The sequence below is a fragment of the Jaculus jaculus genome, chromosome 4 (genome assembly GCF_020740685.1).
Source record: "Jaculus jaculus isolate mJacJac1 chromosome 4, mJacJac1.mat.Y.cur, whole genome shotgun sequence".
Lineage (NCBI taxonomy): Eukaryota > Metazoa > Chordata > Mammalia > Rodentia > Dipodidae > Jaculus > Jaculus jaculus.
The window spans coordinates 169,141,484-169,168,574 of record NC_059105.1 but is presented as its reverse complement, the minus strand read 5'-3'; the positions used below and the strand labels follow the sequence as shown (position 1 = coordinate 169,168,574).

Here is a 27,091-nt window from a genome sequence, read left to right as displayed (position 1 = left end):
CTGCAAAGTATTTACCTTGATGGTATGACTAGAGTAAATAGGCAGAAATTTCAAAAACCTCCACAACTGTGGGCCCAGACCTAACAAGATGACTACTGGAATATGGAAAGATCATTTGTCTTCCCCTGCAGGAAGCTGTCATGTTATTGAAGTTTAGCTACCAGACTAAAAGTTCTCAGAAGTGTTGAACTCACAGATGTTCAGTGCTTGTGACTAGGGGTTGGGGTTGGAGGGAGAGGTAGAGAGAAATGGGAAGACATGCATCTGTCTCAGACAGGAGGAACAGGTTTTTGAGAATTATTGTACAGTAGAATGAACATAATTACTAATGATATATAATTAAAAATGGTTGAAAATACATTTCAAATATCTTCTCACAAAATGATGAGTCACATTATAAATTTGCATCAAAACATCACGCTGTACCTCGTATGCACACATACTTGTGAATAAATAAATTTTAAAACGTGAATGGCAAAAAATAAATTGTTACAACATGAAAACATAAAATGTCAGAAATTGTAGAGACATATACTAGTGATACTTTTCTTATAGCAAGGCAGATGAGTGGGACCCAGAAAAGCTGTTCTTAAGGCGGGTGTGTGAGTCAGCATTGTGTGCCATGGGCTGGTCCTCTTGAAGGAAGTTTCTGTGTGAGTGCTAACATAACATTTCTTTTTTTTTTTTCTTTCTTAGTTATGTCCATACTCAGTGTGTAAACAGCCACATTGGTACCATCATTAGCCTCTCTCCTGTCCTCTCCCCTCCGAAGGGCCCCTCCTCATTGGGTCATGCATTGTGGGAGTAGCCATCAGTTATGGGGAAGAGGCAATGTCTCTGTGCATTATGTCCCAACTTGTGGCTCTAACCATCTTTCTACCCTCTCTTCCATGAATTTCCCTGATCCATGCTGGGTTCGTTTTAGGTCTACTTCAATGATGAGGCCTTGGGAACCTCTGTGTCACGGGATCTATGGTTTGGTCGGAGTTGAGTGTTCTCTGTGTCTATCTCATTCACCCCTGTGTTGGTACTAGGTTCACCAAGAAAGCAGCACTCTTGCTTATTTCCCCAGTTACTTTATAGTTTTAGCTGGGGCCCTGGTGAGGTGGGATGGGCTGAATCTCTCCTCAGGTTCTGTGTCCATCTGGAAAAGAGAAGCAGATCTCTAACAAAGAATGAAGTCAGCACTGGATAAATGGGGTAATCATTATTATTTTAGAAGGAATTTAATAGGTGTAGGCCCTCTTGTAGCCCAAGATTGGTGGGATCTTGATATTGGGGAGTGGACTCATTGTTTGGACATGGTTCTGACATGTTTCCCAGTTCCAGCTATGGGTTCTGTTCCACAGAGTGGGTCATTAGCCAATTCAAGAGCAGTTGGTTACCCACCATGGCAGTGTGCCACTATTGCTGCTGAGTAGCTTAGGCCATGAGTTGCTTGGACAGATGTTGGTCATTTTCCCCCAGTTGCTCATGTAGCACCTTCTGGCACTAGGCAAGCTAACTGTCTGGGGCCTGACTCTTCTAGAAGTCAGCCAGGTCTCTCCATAATGTAACATTTCCTGTGATGAAGCTGCAGGGATCTTCCTGCCTGTGTCATATCAAAGTTGAGAATATTTTTCTTTGTCTCTATTTTGTTCCTTCTATGCTTCTATTGCTACGGTTTCTCTACTCTTGCCTAGGAAGAATCATGCTAAATTATATTTCAGCTATCCAGCTCTCCTCCAGTTGTAGTTGAGTAGTTTCAATACAGAAGTATATGTGGCAGCTGGACAGAGGGTGGATTAGATAGCTTTCCTTGATTACAAGTGTAATAAACCATTGTAAAAAATGTGGCAACTATAGAAAAGTACACTAAATGGGGCTAATGTCAGTTAACAACTACTGTTTAAAACTCTGATAGCCAGGCGTGGTGGCGCATGCCTTTAATCCCAGCACTCAGGAGGCAAAGGTAGGAGGATCACCATAAATTCAAGGCCACCCTGAGACTACATAGTGAATTCCAGGTCAGCCTGGGGCTAGAGAGCAAGACCCTACCTCAAAAAAAAAAAAAAAATCTAAAATGCAGTTCTCTTTTTCCCATAAGAATTTTTTTAATTTACTGATTTTTTAATAAAAATGTTGCACACATGGACCCCTTCTCCCCTGCCCTAATTCTGTTGAGGGTCTTTGGTGGGGTTACTGGTATTCATTTTGGAGAAAAAGAGGCCTCAGTCAATCTCTGCAAGATTGTGGGAAACATAGCATCTCAGGCTATTTCCACCCACCATGAGATTCTTAAATCATTCCACCCTCTTTTCCAAATTGAATTTTGACTGAAGTAAAGAATCACTTCAATGAAAGTAGGGCGGGCCTTTGGATTTTCATGGGGCAAACCATACAAGTTCAATACAACAGAGGCACAAATATGGGCTAAATATTTACCTGGTGACTATGAAAGCCCTGTTAGGTAACTTCATTGAAGATAAGACTTTCAGTACTCTGATTTGTTTTAGCTTATTAACACTGATGCAAAAGCTGATATTTTCTCTCTTTTAGCCAGCATATGTCCCAAGGAAGCTGATACCAATAACGATCATCAAGCAAGGTAATTAGTCTTCTCTGGAAACAATTTATTTTGAATATATTATTTAACTAAAATACTTATTATATGTTTTCTTAAAATTCACAAAGCTATTTTCAGAAAACATTTGAAACTAATGTGGGTCAGCAAATTTGTAGTTAATAGCTAACTTTGGCAGTTGTACAATATTCAAAACATTGGCAAGTCGATTCAGTCAGGGCAATTCTGGACAAAGAAACTATAACAATACTAAAATTAAAACAATCAGTTAAATATGTGGAACTTTTCTTGGGATTAAGTTCCATTATATGAAGAAAACTATTAGTAAAGTATTTGCATTAGGATAAATGAAAATTGTGATTTAGTAGTAACTTAATGAAAGAAAGACTATCCACATTTTAAGAATTACCATATTTCATTTCAGTATCCAGTTGTTTTGTTTAGCTTCCAGTTTTCAAATTATCTAAATGTTTCCATTATTTACAGAAAGTTTCTTGATGGAAGAGACTAAACTTCAAAATAGTTCTTTATTTTAATGAAATACAATGTCCTAAGTGTACCCTAAGACAGGATCTGTTGTCATTAGAATTACCTAACAATTCTTTGCATTGAGATTATACATTTTCTCATTTTTAATTATTTTGTCATTGATACATTTTATGCTAGTTCTTATTGTTTTAGGGGAAAGGCAAGCTACAGGGAATGGATACAGGAAGGAAAATTTCCACTAATTAGCATGGAACACTTGTAAATAGAATGATAGAATGATATGTGATAGCATTCATTACCCAAAGGCAAAGGTAATGAGATAATACAAGACATATCTTGTGTGCCTTCTGTTGACTGTGTAGCCAGCTCACTGAGTTGCTTCCTGTTAATTGAAAAACTTGGATTAGGATTTGTCCCAGGGAAGGCTGCTTTATGTAACTAGCTTCTTATGGCTTCCTGTTTTCTTCCTCTGTCACACTATCACCTTTTTGTATTTCACCAGTGATTCAGAATGTTACTCACAGGGCTTCAAGTAAACCCCCAGATAAGACTCCCTTTGGAGGAATGATACTAGGTAAGTCATTCTTGAGGTCTCTGTCCAGAATAAGCAAGTTAGACTGTCTTTTAATAAGAAGGTCCTGCCGGACGTGGTGGCACACACCTTTAATCCCAGCACTCGGGAGGCAGAGGTAGGAGGATTGCTGTGAGTTCAAGGCCACCCTGAGACTACAGAGTGAATTCCAGGTCAGCCTGGGATACAGTGAGACCCTACCTCGGAAAACCAAAAAAAGAAGAAAAAAAAAAAAAAAAAAGGTCCTGTGAACAGGTTTGTCAAATTAATGCCAGTTCATTTTATTTTATTGTTTAACTTACTTCCTTATGTCCATTTAAAGTTACCAGCCAAGAAACATTAAAACATTGCCTTGACCATGGCATCTTAATAAAATTGCTGTAGCCCATTCCTAATCTTTGCTTCTGTGAATTAATATCCAGAGAATTTCATTAGTTCAGTTATGAATATGAAAAATACTCTATTGAAATGATGCAATCATATTTTTCTAACATTTTTAAATTTTGCATTGAAATTAAATAAAGTAAGGGTTCAGCATTGTAATCTAGTTTCCAAGACCCTGAGCCTTATTATTCTAGGTCATGATGTATTGTCTTCTCTCTGTTTTATTTATATCTATTTCTTTGCAGTCCACCTTGTTATTCCAGGTCTTAATGAAACTACTGTAAAACTTCCTACATCTGTAATGCTTGAGATCTCAGATGTCCTCAAGACACAATTAGGTGAGCAGAGGCATTCTATATTTGTGCTTTTCAATGATAATGCTAGCACCCATAATATAAGGCTGTGTAAGTAATCTTGCAGATGAGTCATTTGATGCCAACATAAGAGAAGAGGTGAAACGGTTGGAATGTTAGACATCCATCAAAATCACATTCTAAGGAGAGTTATTTTATATGTAATATATATGCATATGTATAAAAGTATTTGATTGTCCTAGATGTATTCAATTAAATACATATAATTTTCAAATAGAGAAATTTTCCTATGTTAAACTGTTATCAAGGAGCCACTAGACACTGCCAATGAGAACTGAGGTAAAGGTTAGATACATTAGGTGTAGTAGCTTTCACAAGACCTGCACAAGATAGGGTCAATTATATTTCTAGAAGGAACTGGGTATGATTTCAGTGTTTAATAAAACAGAGCATAAAGAGAAATCAGAAAACTCCATTTGAGAGGACCCAGGGAACAATTGTCTGAGGGTTACTGGGATGAGTTGCCATATTTGATGGCAAAGCAAGCTTTAAGTCATCTCTCTAGCAGAAGATCTCAAACTTGATTGGGCACTAGAGGTACTATGAATACAAAGCTAACTAGAACCCACCATAGATTTACTGGTTTAGTAGGTTTGGATGGAAGCCTGAGAATTTGCATTTATAACAAATTTCCAGGTGATGAAAACCATCTCTAATGTCACTGGAGAATATCTTAGCTTATTTCAAAATATGGAAGGAAATAGCAGGGTGTGGCAGAAATTCAAGAGAAAAACAAGAGTATTTTCTCTGAGGTATACACTAGATAAAAAGTCTTTAGGTTAGCATATAATTGAGTGGAGGGGGGAGGGCAGAGAGAAGGCTAACAATGGTACCAATATGACTGTATACACTGTGTACATAACTAGTAGAAAAGATTGTAAAGCTGGAGAAGCCCAAGCATAAGTTTGGACCTTCATCCAACAAATACTTATTGTACTCCATGCCAGAACTATAGGTCCTTGGGAGTTACATAGACATGCTGCCTGTTCATACTGAACTTCAGACAAGCCATTTATAGAAAAAGGTTAGAACTCTAGCAAGGGAAGAGAATATAAATAAATATACTTCCTCTTTATTGGTTAAAAAAGTGACAACACATAAAAATTGTGTTATGAATAACAATGTGTGTGTGGAGCGTGTACGTGTATGTGCCCTGCATCACCCACGCTCCTGGTGGCAGGGCTGGAGTAAAATGTTGGGTATGTAGCTCAATTACTTTTTTTGATTTTGAGTAGGAATCTCTTACTGATATCAGAACTTGCTTCTTTTTTCCATAGGCACACATAATCTCATCCAGCTGTTTACAAGGGTTCTGGTGATTTGAACTAGGGCAGTATCAGGCTCTCTTGCTTGCACAGGAAGTGCACTTAACTGCTGAGCCATCTCTCTAGCCCCAAAAGATTTTTTAATTTAGTACAATACTTTGGAAGATAACTGCAGTCTGGTGTCCTAAGTGGGCAAACCCTCAAATCAGGGCATGGTGAGCCATGATGTCTGAAATAGAATACATATCCACTAGGATATCCCATTCATACTCTTGGTAGCAATTCCTAGAAGCCAATAACCTATTTCTTCTCTTCCTACTTTCCTATGTGCACTGAGGTTTTATTGAGGACAAATGTACCAAATCTAATGATGTAGCTCAATTTTTTGTGATTTTATATTTTCTCAAATTTTCTTCTTTGGGTAGTGATGCTATGTGGAGACGTTCAGCTTTATTCATGCAATGAAACTTTTGTAAATAATCCAGAAATTTCTATTTTCTGTCTTCATGTGTTTTTAAAATATATACATTTAATTTTGCATAAGTAGGGTTATTATGATATACAAATCCTTATTTTCATTGTTTGCTTGTTCGATGCTAAGCAACTGGGTTTAAGTTTTAAAAACCATGAACATTTAGGTTCTTCTCTGTTGATAATTTTGGGAAATTCCTGGAAGGTGGAAGAAGGCTTTAGGGTAAAACAGTTAACTGGAGACTACTATAATTTTAGAAAAAAATTCTCAACTTGGAACCATCTTACTTAAATATGGTAATACTTGCCAATGTATCTTTAATATTTATGCAGTTCTTAACTTTGTCATGTAAAATCTTCACACCTGTTAGTCCTACAGTGTGTTTCCTCTAAGAATAAAAATAATTGACTCTGGACTTCATTTTCTTAATTTATGCATCAGACTTGAACCCTTCCTTCTTAGCTATAAAATTCCCATTTGTTAACCCCTACTTGATGTAAATGTGCTACTGCCAGGAAGCTTCTAGATTAAATTTCCTCAGCAAAGCTAAATTTGGAAGAGTTGAAATTGAGACTCTTTGCTTACCTGTTTTCTGCCCAGCAGCTGTACCTATCACCATGCTTGGCAAAGCTCTTTCCAGTCTCTATTGATTTGATCCCCAATGTGTTCATCAGAACTACAAAAGCCAGGATTGAGAAGAAGAGTGGAAAGAAGCAGAGTTCTCTCCTAGATCACTGGTGTTAGTTTGGGGATGAAAGATATTTTATTCCTTAAGTGACATTTTTAAAATTTTTCTTTACCAAGTTTCACATTTTACCTAAATACAAACCTAGCCTTTGTTTTCTTTATGACTTTGATTGGATTGTATTTTTTAATTATTATTTTTCTATATGTTTGGTTGAAGATTTAGGATTGTTATTTTAATGCAAATAATAAAATTATGCTAAAATGAAAAGTCTTTTTAAGCTTGGATTTCTTGGGAAACACCTATATATTAAGTTTAAGTTTAATACAAAGAAAATCTCTAATGCACTGAAGAAAAAGATACTTGGTAAACTTGAATATACAATAAATTCAAGGAAAACCCTTCCCATTAAATGTCATCTCAAAAGACAATGTTTCAAAAATAAACCTACATTAAAACATTGAGGCTGGGGATGTGACATTGTGCCTGCCTAACACGCATTAGGCCCTGTGTACAATCCCCAACATACCAATGATGAAAACTAAACATATTATTAGTAACATTCATGATATTCAACATGATATTCTGATATACACAGTGAAAAGTTACTAATATATTTATCCTCTTTCATAGTTACCCACAATGAATGCAAATGTTTAAAACTATTGGACATGCTGAATTTATTTTCTCTGGGTATATACCCATCAGAGAGATGGCTAAGTCATGTCATCACTCTATTTGTTAAAAAAATATTTTGAGTCAAATTCATACTGCTTTATTTATGATTATATCAATTTATATTCATGTTAGCAGTACAAAACTGCTGGATTTTCTCTATAACATTATTATCTCTTGTCTTTCTGGTAATAGCTATCCTCATCAGAATGAGGTAATAGCTTTGCTATTACTTTAATCACATTTCTCTGAGGATTACTGATGGTGAGCACATTTTTCACATACCTGTTGTCCATTTTTACATATATTCTTTGAAGAAATACCTGCCCTTATTCATTTGTGAGCTTATCTTTTCTCTATCTTTAAAATATGCTTTTGATTTTAATTGGTAAGTGATTGAAGGTACTTGGGAATCTACATTTCAACACAAGTACATGAAGTATAATGATCAGATCAGGATAGTTAGCATGTCTTTCACCTTAGACAAGTACAATTTCTCTGCACTGGGAACATTAGAAATCCTATTTGAAAATATTAACTGTCAACCATAGTCATGCTATGGTGCTGTAAAACATTATGAAATTGTATGAGTTCTTTATGCATCTAAGATATTGAGTCCTTATCAGAAGAATGATTTTCAAATAATTTCTTCCAGTCAATTTTCATTTTTATGATAGTTTCTTTTACTGCAAAGAAACCATTTTTTGCCACAAAGAGAAAATGGACAAAACAGTTTTCATATTATCAAGGGAGAAATAAACTCCCCAAAGTTAATTATTATTGTGATTCAGTAATGTCATATTTTTTGAGGCAGTAAATCCTAAAAATAATAACTCCATTACAGCAGAGCCCATCATGGGACATCAAGAGATGTAATAGCTTTTGTTCTAAGAACACATGGTGTGAATAATGAGAGAAATAAACAAGAAAGCTAGTATTACACACACATCTCCAAGGGACATGCATAGGGCTTGCCAAAATCAAGGCATGCTCTGCCAAAAGCTAAGGGAAGCAACTATACTGAATAAGGTAGAGAAGAACAATGGGGGAAATTTTACTTTCTGACTGTCAAGACTGTGCATGACAGTGGTGAATGTTCACAGGTCAAAAGAGATATCAGAAATGTCCCATTTAAATATTACCCCTATGTCCTAAATATTATGGTATCTGTAATGTCTTACTTAAAATTATCATATGGTTTTTTATTCAGAATTTAGTGATGTATAAAAAATACAAATATTTCTTGGGAAGGTAGTTTATCATATTTCCCATCTGTAGGCAAATTTCAATATGGTTGCCAGCTTAGAACATGTGTTGATTAGAAGGACTTAACGCAATCCAGGTGATGATTGCCTATGAGAGCCTAGGGTTGGGAAGGAGAACCAAGGGAAGGAGGGAGGGGGAGAGAGAGAGAGAGACTACTATCTAAAGGGAGACAGGTCCAGTAAGGCAGAGGAATCACTGGGATCACCAAGGACATAGAATATTGTTGAGAAGGAGAATATTAACTAAATTGCACTGATAGAGATTGTAGTGAGGTGTATGTGTATGGGTGTGTGTGTGGGGGGGGTCTTGTCATTTTACATTTAAAAAAGTAAAAGCCTTCCTGTCGAATGTACTAAAAATACCAGGACCAGACCCCTTGAAAGTTTTGTAAGCTGAATATTTCTTCACATGCTAACAATTCAGAATGGTTCTAAATGAAAGCTGTGCCTATGAAAAATGTCAGGAAAAACAGTAACGTTTGAAAATTTTTAAGATTTTTTAAAATAATACTGGGACTGTATGTGCTTGTCACTGTACACTCTGTGACTGAATCTGAACAACACTGCCAAATACGACCGGGGTGCAAGACTGCTGACACCCACTTCACAGTAGGCAAATACCAAGCACGTCAAGTCTTCATCTTGCTCTCCACAAGAATCACCTCCATCATTTGAACTGAATTGCTCTCTGTTATCTAATTGTACATTTCTTATAATTTTAAAAATGATCATGTTTTACCACACTAAATGGAAAGAAGAAAATGACCATTAAGAAGTTTTCAGAATTATCATGCTCAAAAATCTTTGAGAATACACGTCAAATCAGTTCTCACCTGAGGGTGACTGTATCTCAAGAAATATTGTCCATATCTGAAGACATTTCTGGTTTTAAATTTGGAGAATGTCTTCACCATTGAGAAATACTGTCTTTGAAAAATAATACCTGAATTGTAGAAGGAAGCTTCCCCAAAATTGCATAAATAGGCAAAAAAATGAATTCATTCTATTAAACAAATTTCCAGAGAAACAGGAAGTGATCTATGCTAACATGTATATTAGCAACATTTACTGTTCATAACTTGTTTTGCTACAAACTTTTCAAAGTAACTTATTTTCTTATCTCTTATTTGTGTGTTCCAAAAGTTTCAATGTTGTAAGGTCAATATTTTTTCATGCAATAATAATGGAAAATTTCTATTAACTATTGAAAAGTCAGGGTTACTTATTATCAAATTCTGAGGAATATTTGTAGTTCAAATTATAAAGTTGAAATTTTAAAAAATGATTTCCAGAAATGTTTTAGAAATCAGAATGATGTGATTTATTCAATTATTCCATGGTGACTTTTATGGATCATCTAATACCATATAGGTCTTAAAGAATTAGCTAGATTAGTAAGAAGGAGTTTTTAAGTTGTCTTCAGTTCATACTAGACCTTGGTAGAAATGCACAGTAAAGCTGACTAGCTAGTAAAAAGAAGTATATGAATTAAAATTTTTAATATGTAGATTAAAATTGTAATTTAAAATTACAACACAAAGCGATTTAATACTTTTACTTGATTGTGTTTTAAGGAATCTAACTTTGGACTCTATACAATGAGAAAATAAGGTAGTTTATTTTTTCTCATTTCAGCTAAGAATGAAACCCTGGCATTACCTGCAGAATCTAAAACACCAGAAGTGGAAAAGATTCTATCACCGCCTATAACAGGTAATAAGATCACTAGTTTGCCACTGAGAAAAGAAATACATTTAATTCTTATAGTGAATACAAACTTATTTTTAACAGTTGATATTCAGAATTAAATTTATTTTAATCCTAAGTACACATCAATAGGAGATTATGTGGTTTTAATGTTTGGAAAAGAACAGATAAAAATAAATTTTTAAAAATTATTTATTTATTTGAGAGCCACATACAGAGAAAGAGGCAGATAGAGAGAGAGAGAATGGGCGTGCCAGGGCCTCCAGCCAATGCAAACGAACTCCAGATGCGTGCGCCCCCTTGTGCATCTGACTAACATGGGTCCTGGGGAATCGAGCCTTGAACCAGGGTACTTAGGCTTCACAGGCAGGCACGTAACTGCTAAGCCATCTCTCCAGCCCTGAAAATAAAATTTTTTTATAGTTATTGAATCATATAGCTGATATGTAATGTGGAAGGTATATTTTACACTCAATTAAAAGTTACATCAATCCCAACAAAGTTTTATTCCTAAAATATAATGCTATGGCTTGGGGCCTTTCCTTTTTTATAAATATGAGACACTTTTTAATATGTATTTTATTAATTATTATATGCAGACATACCTTATGAGTAAACATCACATGTTGGTATCATCCTTTCCCTCCTTCCCGACCCTTTTCTGAAGAGGCCTTCCTCATTGGGATACAGGTTAATCCCATGGGTATAGTGGATCATGCATCATGGGGCAGCAATCAGTTGGGGAAGAGGCAATGTCTCTGTGCAAAATGTCCCAACTTGTGGCTCTAACAATCTTTCTGCCCTCTCTTCTGCAAGATTCACTGAGCCATGCTGGGAACATTTTAAATCTACTTCAGTGATGGGCACTTAGGAGCATCTAGATGTCTGGTTTGATAGGTGTTAAGTGTCCTCAGTATCTATCTCCATCACTCTTTTGCTGATATCAGCTTAACTGAGTGTGCAGCATTCTTGCTCATTTTTCCAATTCCTCTGTTTCAGCTGCAGGAGTGGGGGAGGGTGTGCTTGGTCATTTATATCCTCAGGTCCAGTTCCTATCTGAAAAAGAGAAGCAGATTCTCCAAGGGAGAGTGAAATCAGTGCCAGTTAAATGGGATAACCATTATTAATTTAGGGAGAATTATAAGGGTTTAGATACTTTTATAGTGTAAAGTTAATGGGAGCCTGACAATGTGAAGCAGAATCATTATCTGGATAGGATTGATCGTTGTTTTCCAGTTCCAGATATAGTTTCCTTTCCACTGAGTGGATCTGTTAGCAATCCAAGAGCAGTTGGTTAACCACCATGGCTGTGTGCCACTATTGCACTTGTGTAAGCATCATGTCAGGTTGTTTGCTTTTGAAGTGCTTAGACTTTGAGTTGCTTGGACAGATGTTGGCCACTTTCCCTTGGTAGCTCATGTAGCACCTTCCAGCACTAAATGAGCTAATTATCTGAGGATTGGTTCTCTTCTGGATTCCAATGCAGTCTATCCATAGTCTGTGCTGACAGCGATTGGTGTCTTCAGCAGTAGGGTCTTACCATTAACCTCTGGTGAGTAATCAAGTGCTCTGACAGAAGTCTGTCTTGTTTGTTTTGGGAGATCAGGTAGGTCTCTCTGTTTAACAGCTATTGAGGATGTAGACCACATCCTGGTATAGGTAATTACAGGCCAGCGCCAAGGGCAAAGAAATGAGAAAAATCCAGAGAAGAAAGAGAAACAAGAGAAATTTGAGATTAGGTTTCATCTCACTCTCTCCAAGTCCCTTCTATTCAGGTGCTGCCTCTAAGGTTTGCTTGAGGGTTCCACCTTTTAGTCTGATTTCCAAGATATAGGATTCTATGGTACCAGTTCAATTTGGGTTCAGATTTGGTTCTCTCCCCATCCTTTTCCTTCCCCCAAGCCCTGCCACCCCTCATTGTCTATGCCTCAAGATGCTATTCAGTTATGTCAGCAACTTGGGCTGATCCAGATTAGGAACTGCAGATAAGTGAGATCATGTGACGATTGTCTTTCTGCGATTGTGTGAGTTCATTTAAAATGATCTGTTCCATGTTCAACAATTTTTCTACAAATTTCATTGTGTCATTCTTTTCTTACTACTTAGTAGAATTCATTATGTAGATATATCACATCTTGGTTATACATTCATCCAATATTGGGCACCTGGGTTGATTCCAGTTTTTAGCTATTATGAATTGAGCATCTATAGACATGGTTGAGCAAATATCTCTGAATTTAGATGTGGAGATTTTAGGATAAATCCCCAGTAAGGGAATAACAGGGTCACTTGTAACTCTATATTCATCCTTTCCAGGATTCTCCAAATTGATTATCACAGTGGTTGTGCCAGCTGACATTCCTTCCAACAGTGAATGAGTGTTCCTATTTCTCCACAGCCTTGCCAACATTTGTTTTCATTTGATGTTTTTAATTTTTAAAATTATTTTTATTTATTTACTTGAGAGCGACAGAGAAAGAGGCAGATAGAGAGAGACAGAGACAGAATGGGTGCTCTAGGCCTCCAGCCACGGCAAATGAACTCCAGATGCATGTGCTCCCTTGTGCATCTGGCTTACATGGGTCCTGGGGAATTGAGCCTCGAACCAGGGTCCTTAGGCTTCACAGGCAAGTGCTTAACCACTAAGCCATCTCTCCAGCCCCCTTCATTATATTTTTTAATGTTTGCTATCCTTACTGGGGTAAGGTGGAATCTCATAGTTGTTTTAATTTGCATTTCCTTAAGGGTTAGGGATGTTAAACATTTTCTTTAGTGTGTGTTAGCCATTTGTAATTCTTCCTCTGAGAACTCCCTATTTAATACTCTGCCCCACTTATAGAGTGGTTGTTTGATTTATTTTTATTTTTATTTTTAGTACTTTTTTAAAGGTTTTTTTTTTGTTGTTTGTTTGTTTGAGAGCAACAGACAGAGAGAGAAAGAGGCAGAGAGAGAGAGAATGGGCATGCCAGGGCCTCCAGCCACTGCAAACAAACTCCAGATGCATGTGCCCCCTTATGCATCTGGATAATATGGGTCCTGGAGAATTGAGCCTTGAACTGGGGTCCTTAGGCTTCACAGGCAAGTGCTTAACCACTAAGCCATCTCTCCAGCCCAATTTTAGTTCTTTGTAGATTCTAGATATTAGGTTTCTCTCAGTGTTATAGCTGGCAAAGATTTTCTCCTTTTTAGTGGGTAATCTATTGGCTCTGCTTATGGTATGTTTGTATGAGCAAAAGCTTTTTAGCTTCATGAGATCCCATTGGTTGAGTGCTTATTTAATTTCCTTGGCTACTGGAATTTTGTTCAGGAAGTCTTTCCCAGTCCTATATCATGAAGCATACTTCCTATTTTTTCTTCCAGTAGTTGAAGTGTTTCAGGTTTTATATTAAGGTCTTTAATCCATTTGGACTTGATTTTTGTGTATGACAAAATGAGTGGTTATAATTTCATTTTTCTACATATGGTCACTCGTTTGTTCAACACTATTTGTTTTTCCTCCAGCCTACATTATTCACACCTTTATCAAAGATGAAGCAGCTGAAGTTGCTTCCCCTAAAGTCTGGGTCTTCAATTCTGTTCCACTGTTCTATGTTTCTGTTTTTATGCTAGTACCATGCTGTTTTTGTGACTCTGGATTTGTAATATAGCTTTAGACCAAGTATGGTGATACCACCAGAGGTGTTTCTTTCACTGAGGTTATGTTTAGATATCTGAGGCCTCTACCATTCCATATGAATTTTTAGATCATTTTTTTCAGTCGGTGAAAAATGATGCTTATACTTTTATTGGTATTGCATTAAATCTGTATATTGCTTTTGGTAGAATTGCCATTTTCAAATATTAATTCTATCTATCTAGGAACAAGGGAGGTCTTTCCATATTCTTAAGTCTTTATCTAGTTCTTTCTTGAGTGTTTTTATGTTTTCATTATATAGTTCCTTCACATCATTTGTTAGTGTTATTCCAAGGTATTTAAATTTTTGTTGTTATTGAAGATAGAACAGCCTCACTGATTTCTTTTTCTGTATATTTGTCCTTTGCATACAGAAAAGCTACTGATTTTGTGCATTGATTTTGTATCCTGCCACTTTGCTGAAGGGATTTATCACCTTTAGAAGTTTTGGGATGGAGACTTTTGGGTCTCTTATATACAGGATCATGTTATCTACAAATAGTGATAAGTTAATTTCCTCTTTTCTAATTTGAATCCTTTTTATTTTCTTCTCCTGTCTTTTTGCTTGGGCTAGTACTTGTAGTAGTATGTTGAGCAGTGGTAAGAGTGGGCACCCCTGTCTTGTTCCCAGTCTTTGTGAGAAATCCATGAGTTTTTCCCCATTAAGTATTATTTGGGCTTTAGGAGCTTTATATGTAGGCTTTATTGTGCTGAGATATAAACCCTCCATGTCTATTCTTTCCAATGTTTTGATCATGAAGTGGTGTTGTATTTTGTCAAAGGCCTTCTCTGCATCAATTGAGATGATTGTGTGGTTCTTTTGGTTCAGTTTACTTATGTGGTGTATTACATTGACCAATTTCCATATGTTAAAACATCCTTCCATCCCTGGGATGAAGCCTACTTGATCAAGATGGTTAATGATTTTGACATGTTGTTGAATTCAGTTTGCAAGGACTTTGTTCAGGATCTTTGCATCTAACTTCATTAGGGATATAGGTCTATAATTTTCTTTCCTTGTTGCATCTCTATCTGGTTTTGGTATTAGGGTGAAGCTAGCTTCATAAAAGGAGTCAGGGAGGGTGTCCTGGTCTCCAATTATGTCAAATAGTTTAAGAAAAGATGGTTTCAATTCGTCTATTAAGGTTTGATAGAATTCAGCTGAGAAGCCGCCTGGTCCTGGACTTTTCTTTTGGAGGAGGTTTTTGATTACCTTTTCAATCTCCAGGGATCTTATAGGTTGGTTTAGGAGATTAATCTGCTCTCCGACCTTTCATTCTGAGGGAGTGTCTATCTTTAGTGGTGAATTGGGTTTCTTGAAGACAGCAGATAGAAGGGTCCAGTCTTTTGATCTATCCTGATAGCCTATGTCTTTTGATGGGTTAATTAAGACTATTAATATTTAAGGCCATTATTGTAAGGTTTGAATTAATCCCTGCCATGAGGTGTTTTATGTGGTTAGGTGCTTACTTGTGTTATGTACTGTTTTGAGCCTGGTCTATTTTGGTTATTGTGATATTCTTCTTGTTGACTCCTGAGATTGGTTGTTTGACTGTTCTGTGTGGAGTATTCCCTGAAGTGTTCTCTGTATGTTTGGCTTTGTGTTCATATATTATAGAATTGACTTTTTTTTTTCATGGAAAGTTTTTCTTTTACCATCTATTATGAGGGATACTTTTGCTGGGTAAAGTAGCTTGGGTTGGAAGCCATAGTTTTTCAGACTTTGAAGTGTTCCATTCCAGGCCTTTCTGGCTTTCAGGGTTTCCATTGAGAGATCTGATGTTCTAATAGGACTGTTTTTGTATGTTGTGAATTGCTTCTCTCTTGATGTTTTTAACACTCTCTCTTTGTTTTCATTGTTAAGGGTTTTAAGTATGATGTGCCTTGGAGAGTTTCTTCTTTTGCTCTGCCTCTTTGGTGTTCTGTGGTGCTTCTTTTATCTGGATTGGCCTCTTTTTTTTCCCAAGATTTGGAAACTTTCCTTCAATAATTTTGTTGAGTATGTTTTCTAAACTTCCAGCCTGTAATTCCTCTCCTTCTAGTATGGCGATGACCCAGATATTTGGTCATTTTAGAGTGTCCCACAGTTCCCTCATATTCTGTTCATTTGATTTTTTTGAACTTAGCAAAGTTTTTGGCCTCTGATCAATTTCTTCTGTCCTATCTTCCAGGTCAGAAGTTCTGTCTTCCACATGAGTAACACTGTTGGTGAGTGGCTCTAGAGAGGTTTTCATAAATTCTATTTGATTTTTGTTTTCTGTTGTGATGTTTTGTATAGTGTCCATTTCTTTTTTGAATATGATCTCAATTCAAATTCTGACTTTCTTAACGCCTCTTATAGTTCATTTTTGCATTTGATCAAGTCTTCATTAAGCTCAATCAGTTATTGAAGTCTTCCCTTTCTTGACTTAACTTCAATTTATTCATATCTCTTTGGAGTGGTCTAACATTTTCTTCTATCAAGTTAAGCCTACTGTCAAAACTGAATGCTCTAGATGATTCTGTTAATTTCATTGATAACATTGTTGGTTCTTTGATAGTTTGTTTCAAGATCAGTGATTTTTTTTCTTAGGGTCTCAGTGGTTGTGTTTTCATTTTGGGAATGAATTTCTATTGATTTCTCTATGATTTCATGGGAGGCTTCTATAGTAGGACTAGGCATCCTTGGTGGAAATCTCTCAGTTTTCTGACTTTTGTTGGCTTTTTTGCATTGTTGCCTACCCATTTTAGGAAGCCTCTATTTTATTGAGGAGGAAGCAAGTTTGTGTCCTTTGGTCCATTCACCTTCTGACTCAGGTGAACAGAGACATTGGTATTTAGTGTCCAGTCAAGATTCCAGAGCAAAAGGGCTATTTCCACAGCTCACACAGGAGTCAGGCCTCCCCAGCATGGACCAGTCCAGGCAACCTAGACTGGGGAGGTGGAAGGAACCCACACACTAACTTGGCAGAGAACTCAGACCTGGGCAGTGGGAGGGGGAAGAAATGGGTCTGGCCTACTCACTGCAGACTACAGTGCCTGCCCACATGGTAATGACTCAGGGAACTCAGGGATCGACTGTGAGAGGGGACCAGAAATGTGTCTAGCCTATGCACTCCAGATCACCATGCCAGCTCTCACACTGACCATGTAGGCAACTCAGACCTGGGCTGAATGGGGGGGGGGGTGGAGGTAAATGGGTCAGACCTACTCACTTCAGACCACCATGCCTGCCCACACGCTGACTGCTCAAGGAACTCCCTGGGCCGGGGGAGAAATGGGTCCGGCCTACTCACCCCAGACAGCAGCACTGCCCTTGCAGAGTCATCAGACCCAGGTTGTTTATATGACCCTTTTATCATTAATTTCCCTTCATAAGTATCAATGCCTCAAAATACTTTATGTCCACCACAAATCCATAGCTTGAGGGGTATGAAAACATCTTGGAATCTTTTAAAATAAATTGTTCCTGGAGATTAACATCCCCAGTCTAGAAACTATACAAGAGTTTAATAAAATCCTTGAAGAAGATTTGCACTAGGCCTAAGCATTATGTTCAGTGCATATTTTTGTTACTAACAAACATTCAACATTTCTCCTTTGAATGAAACTACCCAATCTAATTCACTGGGGAACTATTAATCTTTAAAGTATGCAGTTTTTGCCAGAGCAATACCACCTTATCCAGGATTGATGAAACAAAGATCTGGAAAGAATTCTCCACAATTCACAATTAGCACAGTGATTCACAGCTAAAGTACATTTTTTAATCCATAAATTGCCATAACTGGTGATATTTCCTTTGTACTAACTGTTTAGATTTGTACCAGTCCAAAGTAGGTAATAGTAACAGGTTAATAACTTAAAATAAATGGATTAAACTAGAATATTTTTGACAGAGTGATTAATATTTTAGCAAAAAAGAGAAAGGAACCTTTATCCCCACCTCTGTGTGGCAGTGGTAGGAGTCACTCAAGCTTTTGGAGCATCCATTTGGATGAAATTCTTGGGTGGTTTTCTCACTTCATTTTAATAGGTTTTAATAGCAAAAAGCACGGGTATGACCAAATGCCTCCAAGTCCTTTTCTGCCTCAAAGATTCTACCCCGTGTTCCAAGTTACACTTTCTTCCCTTGGCACACTGAAGAGAGGCTGTGGATTTTTTTGTTTTCTGCCAAACCCTCCTCAGAGTTTTCCATTTCAGAAATACTTAGGAAACACCACTACTTATTATTCAGTATTTATTTCATCTTCCTACCCTGCATAAGTCTAGAATTTTCTTGAATTTCAGGTCTCAATAATTGTGGTTCTTATTTCTCTAAAATAATTACCCAAGGTCTTCATTGCCTTTAACCTTGAAGTTGGGAGCTGAGTATTTGTGGATTTGTCTGAATTTCTGCCCCATTACAAGCTTCACTAGATGAGTGTGGTTTAAGAGAGAGTGTGAGAGAGAGAGAGAAATCTAATAATGCGATAGTTCATTTAATCCTGTCTCCTTCCCTTTTTCCCATCTATGCATGTATTTCACAAACTATTATCATGTGTCTGTTTACCCCAGGGATTGCACAAAACTCTGTAGAAGAAGATGAGGGGAGAAAGTGTTTAAAATATTAAATGTACTGAGTAATTATCAGATACTAATTCTAAAGCTCAGGGAAAGATGTCTTATCTCCTGATCTGATTGCTTCATCTTATTTTAATGCATAAAGTTATTTTTTTGTTTTGCTTTTCAGTGACTCCTGAAACACTCCCAAGAACCACTAAACCCACAGTGTCTAGTGCACTAGACATTTCAGATACAATACAAGGTAATTCTAACAACTACCCATTGTTTTCTTTAAAACAACAAATCCAGCAATGAGAAGCTCCTAAAATGCTTTTTTTTTATCCGATCCTGTTTTGGTTTTCTTACCTAGTCTCTGGCCATCAAACTTTTTTTTTGAGGTAGGGTCTCACTGTAGCCTAGGCTGACCTGGAATTCACTATGGAGTCTCAAACTCATTGCAATCCTCCTACCTCTGCCTCCTGAGTGCTGGGATTAAAGGTATGCATCACCACGCTTGGTGGCATTAACCTTCTTATTCTTTGGATCAATTCCACTGAAGAGTCAACAACATGCCTTGATCCTAGTAACTGATATAGCAGGCATATCTGAACGTGAGATGCTAACTACATGTCCCCGCCTCCTTTTACCACTATTTGGGATTGTCTAGACAGAATACTAGCATTTCAACTTACAGAACTTCTGAAAATCTTGACTCTTGTCTAGGCTTTCAGTTCAGATAAGTTATTAGAAATGCTGAAATGTGTGCGTATTAAACTTGGGAGGAATCACCTAGAGTCATGACATTTAATAAGAATTTCAGGGTTGGAGAGATGTATTAGTGGTTAAGTGCTTGCCTGTGGAACCTAAGGACCCCAGTTTGAGGCTTGATTCCCCAGGACCCATGTTAGGCAGATGCACAAGGGGGCGCACACATCTGGAGTTCATTTGCAGTGGCTAGAGGCCCTGGCGCACCCATTCCCTCCCTCCCCCCCACTCTCTCTCTCTCTTTCTCTCTCTCTCTCTCCTTCTTTCTCTCTCTGTCACTCTCAAATATATAAATAAAAATAAACAAAAAATTAAAAACAAGAATTTCAGTCTTATGTTAGCTGCTGTTTCACCCAAAAAACCCAACTTGCTTTTTGTTTGATCTCTTCCCTTGAAGTAAAGGAGCCACCTATATTTTGTTTTTGCAAATGCAATGTTAACCTGATCATATCCTTTCACATTTTAACAACTGTGTAACTCTTCCAGAGAAAGCCTGTTTTCTCTGTGAAAGGTATCAGTTGCTCATTACACACAAGTCTCTGATATAAACCATGCACTGTACAATCATATTTAATATTAAATACCAAGGGGTTGGAAAGTTGACTCAGAGATGATGGCACTTGTCTGCAAAGCCTAACAACCCAGGTTTGATTCTCCAGCACCCACATAAACCAGAAGAACTTAGTGGTGCATGCATCTGGAGTTCATTTGCAGTGGCAGGAAGGCCCGGTGCACCCATTCTCATTCTCTCTGTTGGCTTGCTTCTCTCTCTCTCTCTCTCTCTCTCTCTCTCTTTTTCTTTCTCTCAGTCTCTCAGATAATGAATGAAATCCTCCCCCCCAGAAGATTATATACAAAATCCTGAATCAGTGTGTTGCTACCTGCACTATTTTTTATTGTGGTTCTCAGTGAGAAGACCCCAGGAGTGATGTAAACTGTCTTAATACCCACGTTTGAATGGCCTCTGACCACTCCAGGTCCAAGTCTCCAACTACTACAGCTTTGTTGCTTCCTTGAAACGTTCTGCTTGCTTCATTGGAGTCCTTAGATTACTTCACTCAAATTAACCTCAGAAGAAAAAGGGGCAAATAGTTTACAGAACAGTGAGATACCCAACATTTAAACTTTTAAAGATAATTTTTAAAAATCTTTACAATTTAGGATCCTACAGAGACTTTCCGTAGGATAAATTTACTAGAGATTTTCTCACTGGTGGTAACAGTTTCATGTTCAAATCTTTTCATTCAGAAGCTAACTCACTGGACAAATGGATGTTTTCTATATTCTCTTCACTGTTTTAGTTTGGGTATCTCTCCACCTTGTATTTAGATATTTCTGTACACTCTAGAACTTCTAGAATTTTTTTGAGTGCAGTGTAAAAAAAATGGGGAGCTTCTATGTAAAACTATAGTTTCCAAAATTCTACTTTACAAAACTATTGGACAGATATTTTCTAGTTCAAATGTATTTGAATTTGGTTTCAATTTAAATGAAGTGTACCTAAAAATATATAAATGTATATAAAACAGGAAGCTAATTTAATAAGGGTAAAAAGAAGAACTAAAATGCCTCAAGATTGGTGATTTGAGTTTAGGTAGCAAAAAAATTTAAGCTGGGCATGGAAGCACACACTTGAAATAGCTCTATTGAGAAGGTGTAGGCAGAGGGATGGTGAATTCCAGAACAGTCTAGGCTACATAGTGAGTCCTTGTCTTAGGGGGGAAAAAATCACCCTACACTGAAACAGAGAAGGAAGAGATTACTTGACATGATATAACTGCCTTCTTAGGCTTATTGTTCTCCTTACCTTGAGAGTTTTAAAACCTTTTCTATTACTTGTACAGCAAGTCATAACTATCCTCGTGTGTTTTATTACAGTTCCCATAAGGCTTCCAGAATTTCCTGAGGCAAAAACAGTCTTCCTTTTTGAGAAACCTGGGGTACCCTGGGTAATAAAAGTACTTGATATTTTGGGCTAGAGAGATGGCTTAGCGGTTAAGGCATTTGCCTGCAAAGCCAAAGGATCCCGGTTTGACCCACATAAGCCAGATGCACAAGGGGGCACTTGCATGTGGAGTTCATTTGTAGTGGCTGAAGGCCCTGCCATGGCCATTCTCTCTCCCTTTTTTTCTCTCTCTCCCTCCCTATTTCTGTCTCTCAAATAAATAAATAAAATATATTTTTAAAAAATACTTAATATTTGATGTTAAAAATGAAAATGGTGGGTTATGAATTTAATTCAATGTTTTGTCTGGTGTTTATAAGCCCTAGAATTTGATCCTCAATATCACAAGAAGACAAAATGTGGTGGTGATTTCTTAATTCTATAGAACTGAGTCCTACATCTACAAAACTTAATGAGCTAATAAATTTGGTTAATTCAGTTAATTTGCTTTAAAAAGTATTACTTGATTACATTTTCTACAAATTCAGTACAAAATTGTGTCTGTTAGTTCTACATAACCCAAGTGGTAAGTTTTCTGTCCTTCAAGATGGTGAGTGTAACAACAAACACTGGCTTCTCCCCAACCATATATTAGATGTTCTCTGCATGGGTTCATAGTGATTTTGCTTCAGTGAGTTTTTATTGAATCTATATGAGCCTTTTATTACAATCTTCTGGTAACTACTTAACTATACCAATAACCTATTCCTATATTTTTCTACTATTAAAATACTCAGCAGTTTCTGTTTCTTTCTAATGTAGTGTCAAGTGAAAAGCCTTGGATGTCACCTACGGCTAAAATGTCTGAAGACTCTAAAGTTGTAGTTGTGCAGCCTCAAACTGGTAATTATTTTTTAAAAATAATTTGAAAAATATCAACAACATCTTATTTATGTGGGTTTCTTAGCATATTATCCATATATCTCTCATTTCTGCTAATGTGAAGTATATTCATATATACATTACTATGAGTAATCTGTGGCATCTTCCAAATCATGGTAGATTTCAAATTAAAGTTTAAAATTGTGTATATTATTTGTAGCTTCAGGAGTTGATACAACCAATAATTGATTTCATATTCATATTCACTCAATAGTTGATATGTTAAAGTTTTCATTCATGTCAGCCTTTATTTATATACTTTGTGTAAATTTGTGCATGTGCTAAGGCTCATTCTATTTCCTAATTAGTCTCAAAATATATAAACTTACTCAGGTAAGTTTCTATTGTAATTGTTTTCAGAATTAACTAAGAGAGATGATTGTCCAAAAATTAGACTTCTTTAATTCTTCCAAACATGGAGATCAGAAAGTATGAGGAGCTGGAAATCTCTTGGATGATGTTAGAAAGTTTTCTTGCTTGATTTTTGTCTTGAACTAAGTGGTGGCAGAAAGGTCCAAGGGAGAGTAGCTTTGCTCTGGATTGGATATGTTTAGAAAGTGCAAGTAACTGTGACTAAATAACTTCATAATTCTTAGATGGAAGACAATATGAGTAGAATGAAGATAAGGCTGTGAGTGGTAAAGAAGTGCAGATTGTCCCTATTGGTTAGAACATGATAGAGAGGTAAAGTGTGTGGTTTGGTTGATATCCTGTGTCCCACATGGTTACAAAGTAGTTCTGATCACTCTCATCATAGGGTAACCTTCTCTAATATTATTGTTGTTTGAAAATGTTGACACTCAACAATTGTTGACACAGAGAACTGCCACAGCCTACCTGTGGGGGCCCTGATGCCAGAGTCTGCTCTTCTCTTGACTAGTTGTTAAACCTGATACACCATTTCCCTATCATTTCCAAGAATTTTACTCTGCATTGGCATTCACTGGAGTTTTTCAACATTGACATTCTGTATCAAAAATGTAGAATGAGGGTTGGAGAGATGGCTTAGCGGTTAACCACTTGCTTGTGAAGCCTAAGGACCCCGGTTCGAGGCTCGGTTCCCCAGGTCCCACGTTAGCCAGATGCACAAGGGGGCGCACGCGTCTGGAGTTCGTTTGCAGAGGCTGGAGGCCCTGGCACGCCCATTCTCTCTCTCTCTCCCTCTATCTGTCTTTCTCTCTGTGTCTGTCGCTCTCAAATAAATAAATAAAATAAATAAAAAATGTAGAATGAGTATTCCCATTAAGAAGTCTATCTTTTAATATAAAGAACAATTAAGGTTTTTAACTTGGATGCTATGATATTGAAATCCCTGCATAATTTGAATAATTTTTGGCCACAATGGAACAGGCTATTTGAGATTTGGAATATTATAAGAAATATGAGACAATGTAGTCAACTAATATATCTTCCCCATTTTTGGTCCATTTACCTTACTTTTTCATTAGTGCTGCATTTTGTGCATTTTACTATTTAGAATTGCATTCTATATAACCCTTCTATAAAACATGTTTAAATAGGGTTTATTGGGCTGATTTCATTGGAAAATCTAATTTTCCATAAAACATATGAAGGAAATTATAAAAATATTCCTATAGTTACATACCAGGATGTAAAATTACTTATAAATTTTATACTAAAAGGATGCTAGCCAGATTTCAGAAATACCTGTGCTTGTGACAGTTATTCAGGAATGACTTCACATTGCAGAGCATCTCTGTAAAACTCTGTAAAAGCACTCTGTAAACATGGCTCAGTGTGGGCTGGTGAGATGGCTTAGTGGTTAAGTGCTTGCCTGTGAAGCGTAAGGACCCTGGTTCAAGGCTCAATTCCCCAGGACCCACGTTAGGCAGATGTGCAAAGGGCACATGTGTCTGGAGTTTGTTTGCAGGGGCTGGAAGCCCTGGCATGGCCATTCTCTCTCTCTCTCTCTCTAATAAATAAATAAAACAAAAAAATTTTTAATGGCTCAGTGAATAAAATGATTCCCAGATCAAGTTGCTGTTTTCCATGGGTAGACTCAGAATAGGTGCTAGAGACTTCCTGTTAAGATGGTGGCGTAGGTACCACACCAAAGCAGCCTGGGGGAAAAAGACCAAAAACCACTCAGCAAAATACACACTTTTACTAAAAAGTGAGGTGTATAGGAAATTGAAGCAGCAGCGGAGAAGTAGAAGAGATCCAGAGCATCCAGAGCCTGCACAGGCCGGCAAAAGCGGCCCCGGCAGCTCCGCCAACCACGGTGGTGGTGTTGGTGGTGGCGCACCACAAAGTCGCCGGACTTGGATCCAGCCACAGGAAAAGCCAGGTGCGGGGATTTTCCCCTCACCCCGGAGCTCTCCACAACTCAGGAAAAGTGAAGGGAGAGCGGCAGTGAGCAATGGAGGAGCAGACCACGAGGTAGAAGAACATGTGGAACAGCGAGAGAACCAGAGCAGCTGCGGCTCCTTCCCCACCCCCACTGCCTGAGCCCAACTCCAGTGAGCAGAGCAGCAGCCCGGGACCAGGCCACGCCAACTTGAGCCGAGAGCAGGACCCAAGCAGGAGCAGAGTCCGGCAGCAACATTAGCACCTCCAGCACCGGTACCAGTGGTCCCAACAGCAGGAGATCCAGTAGTGTCAGCAGCAGCAGACCCAGCAGCAGACCCAGTAGCGGCAGCAGCGGCAGACCCAGCAGCAGCAGCTTCAGTGGCAGCAGCAGCAGTGGACCCAGCAGCAGCAGCTTCAGCAGCAGCAGTGGCTCCAGAAGTGGCAGCTACAGCAGCAGCAGCAGCAGAGGCAGCAGCAGCGGCGGGCCCAGCAGCAGCAGCTTCAGCTGCTGACAGACCCAGCAGAGGCAGCTTTAGCAGCAGCAGTTCCAGTAGTGGGGGTGCTGATCTGCAGGACCACAGTTGCCAGGCTCAGTTTGCCCTGCAGGAAAAGCCAGTGCCCAGCTCCAGAAATTAGAACAGCAGCCCAACGACCAGGCAGCAACTTGACTGAGACCAAAATCATCCAAGGTAACTGAGATTGCACCAGGAAAGGGTCTCACTTGGTCACAAGCTGACTTGGATCCCGCAACAGACCAGAAATCTTAACCTCTATGTTGATAGAGGATCTGGTTGTTATAATAACTACTCTGGCATACATACTTGGGGCTGTTTTTGATTGAATCAGTAGAGTGTTTAGTTAACTTTTAGAATCTACCTGTATTTTATTCCACTCAGCCTACTTGAATACTCCCATAGCAGGGAAACTCAACCCTTAGGAGCACCTTTGTAAATACTCTGAGAGTCTTAAGAGCCACAACTAACAACTTAAGCTCCTACCCTGAAAATATATAACATCAAATCAATTGATACAGCTAAAAATACCCAGCTAGCTAGAAAATCCAAACATTAAATGAGGTCATAGAAGGAATGGACAGATATATACAGGACATTTCATCAAAAGGCTGCAGAATATACATTCTTTCCTGCAGCACATGGAACATTCTCTAAAATAGACCATATATTAGGACACAAAGCAAATCTTAACAAATTGAAGAAAATTGAAATAATTCCTTGCATTCTATATGACCACAATGGAATTAAACTACAAATCAGTAGCAAGAAAGGCTATAGAGCATACACAAAATCATGGAAACTAAGCAATACACTACTAAATGATGAATGGGTCAATGAAGAAACCAAAAAGGAAATAAAGAAATTTATAGAGTCAAATGATATTGAGAACACAACATATCAAAATCTCTGGGACACAATGAAGGCAGTTCTAAGAGGTAAATTTATAGCCTTCAGTGCCTATATTAAGAAATTAGAGGGGGAGAGGGAATCAACATGGAATATATTTTTTTATAATCATGGAAAATGCTAATAAAAATTTTAAAAAAAGAAATTAGAAAGGTCGCAAGTAAATGACCTAATGCTTCACCTTAAAGCCTTGGAAAAAGAAGAACAAGGCAAACCAAAAATCAGTAGGCAGGAAGAAATAATAAAGATAAGGGCAGAAATTAATGAAACAGAAACAAACAAACAAAAAAATCCAAAGAATTAATGAAACAAAGAGTTGGTTCTTTGAAAGGATAAACAAGATTGATAAACCCTTAGCAAATCTGACCAAAAGAAAGAGAGAAGAGACACAAATTAATAAAATCAGAGATGAACAAGGTAACATCACAACAGATTCCAGAGAAATTCAAAAAATCATAGGGACATACTATAAAAGCATATACTCCACAAAGTATGAAAATCTGAAAGAAATGGATGATTTCCTTGATTTATATACCTACCTAAATTAAATCAAAATGAGATTAATCACTTAAATAGACCTATAACAAACATGGAGATCCAAACAGTTATCAATAATCTCCCATCTAAAAAAAGCCCAGGCCCAGATGGATTCACTGCTGAATTTTTCCAGACCTTTAAGGAAGAGCTAACACCATTGATTCTTAAGCTTTTCCAGGAAATAGGAAAAGAAGGAATTCTACCAAACTCTTTCTATGAGGCCAGCATCACCCTGATACCAAAATCAGACAAAGATAGAACAAAAAAAGGAAATTACAGACCACTCTCCCTCATGAACATAGATGCAAAAATTCTCAACAAAATACAAGAGTATATCAAAAAGATCATTCACCCTGACCAAGTAGGCTTTATCCCAAAGATGCAGAGATGGTTCAATATATGCAATCTATAAATGTAATACATTATATAAATGGGTTGAAGGACAAAAATCACATGATCATCTCATTGGACACAGAGAAAGCATTTGACAAAATCCAACATCCCTTCATGATAAAAGTCCTACAGAGACTGAGAATAGAAGGAACATATCTCAATATAATAAAAGCTATTTATGACAAGCCTAC

The 27,091-nt window shown here is 37.5% G+C and overlaps 1 protein-coding gene across 1 annotated transcript in view; it reads left to right on the top strand.

Annotated features, from left to right (window-relative positions):
• Positions 1-27,091, top strand: part of LOC101599825 (ABI family member 3 binding protein) — a 257,292-nt gene that overhangs the window by 114,749 nt on the left and 115,452 nt on the right. The window contains exons 7-12 of the mRNA XM_045148002.1: positions 2,539-2,587; positions 3,555-3,626; positions 4,253-4,345; positions 10,379-10,456; positions 18,835-18,909; positions 22,120-22,200. Of these exons, the coding sequence (XP_045003937.1) occupies positions 2,539-2,587; positions 3,555-3,626; positions 4,253-4,345; positions 10,379-10,456; positions 18,835-18,909; positions 22,120-22,200 (448 nt within the window). The remainder of the gene's footprint in view (positions 1-2,538; positions 2,588-3,554; positions 3,627-4,252; positions 4,346-10,378; positions 10,457-18,834; positions 18,910-22,119; positions 22,201-27,091) is intronic.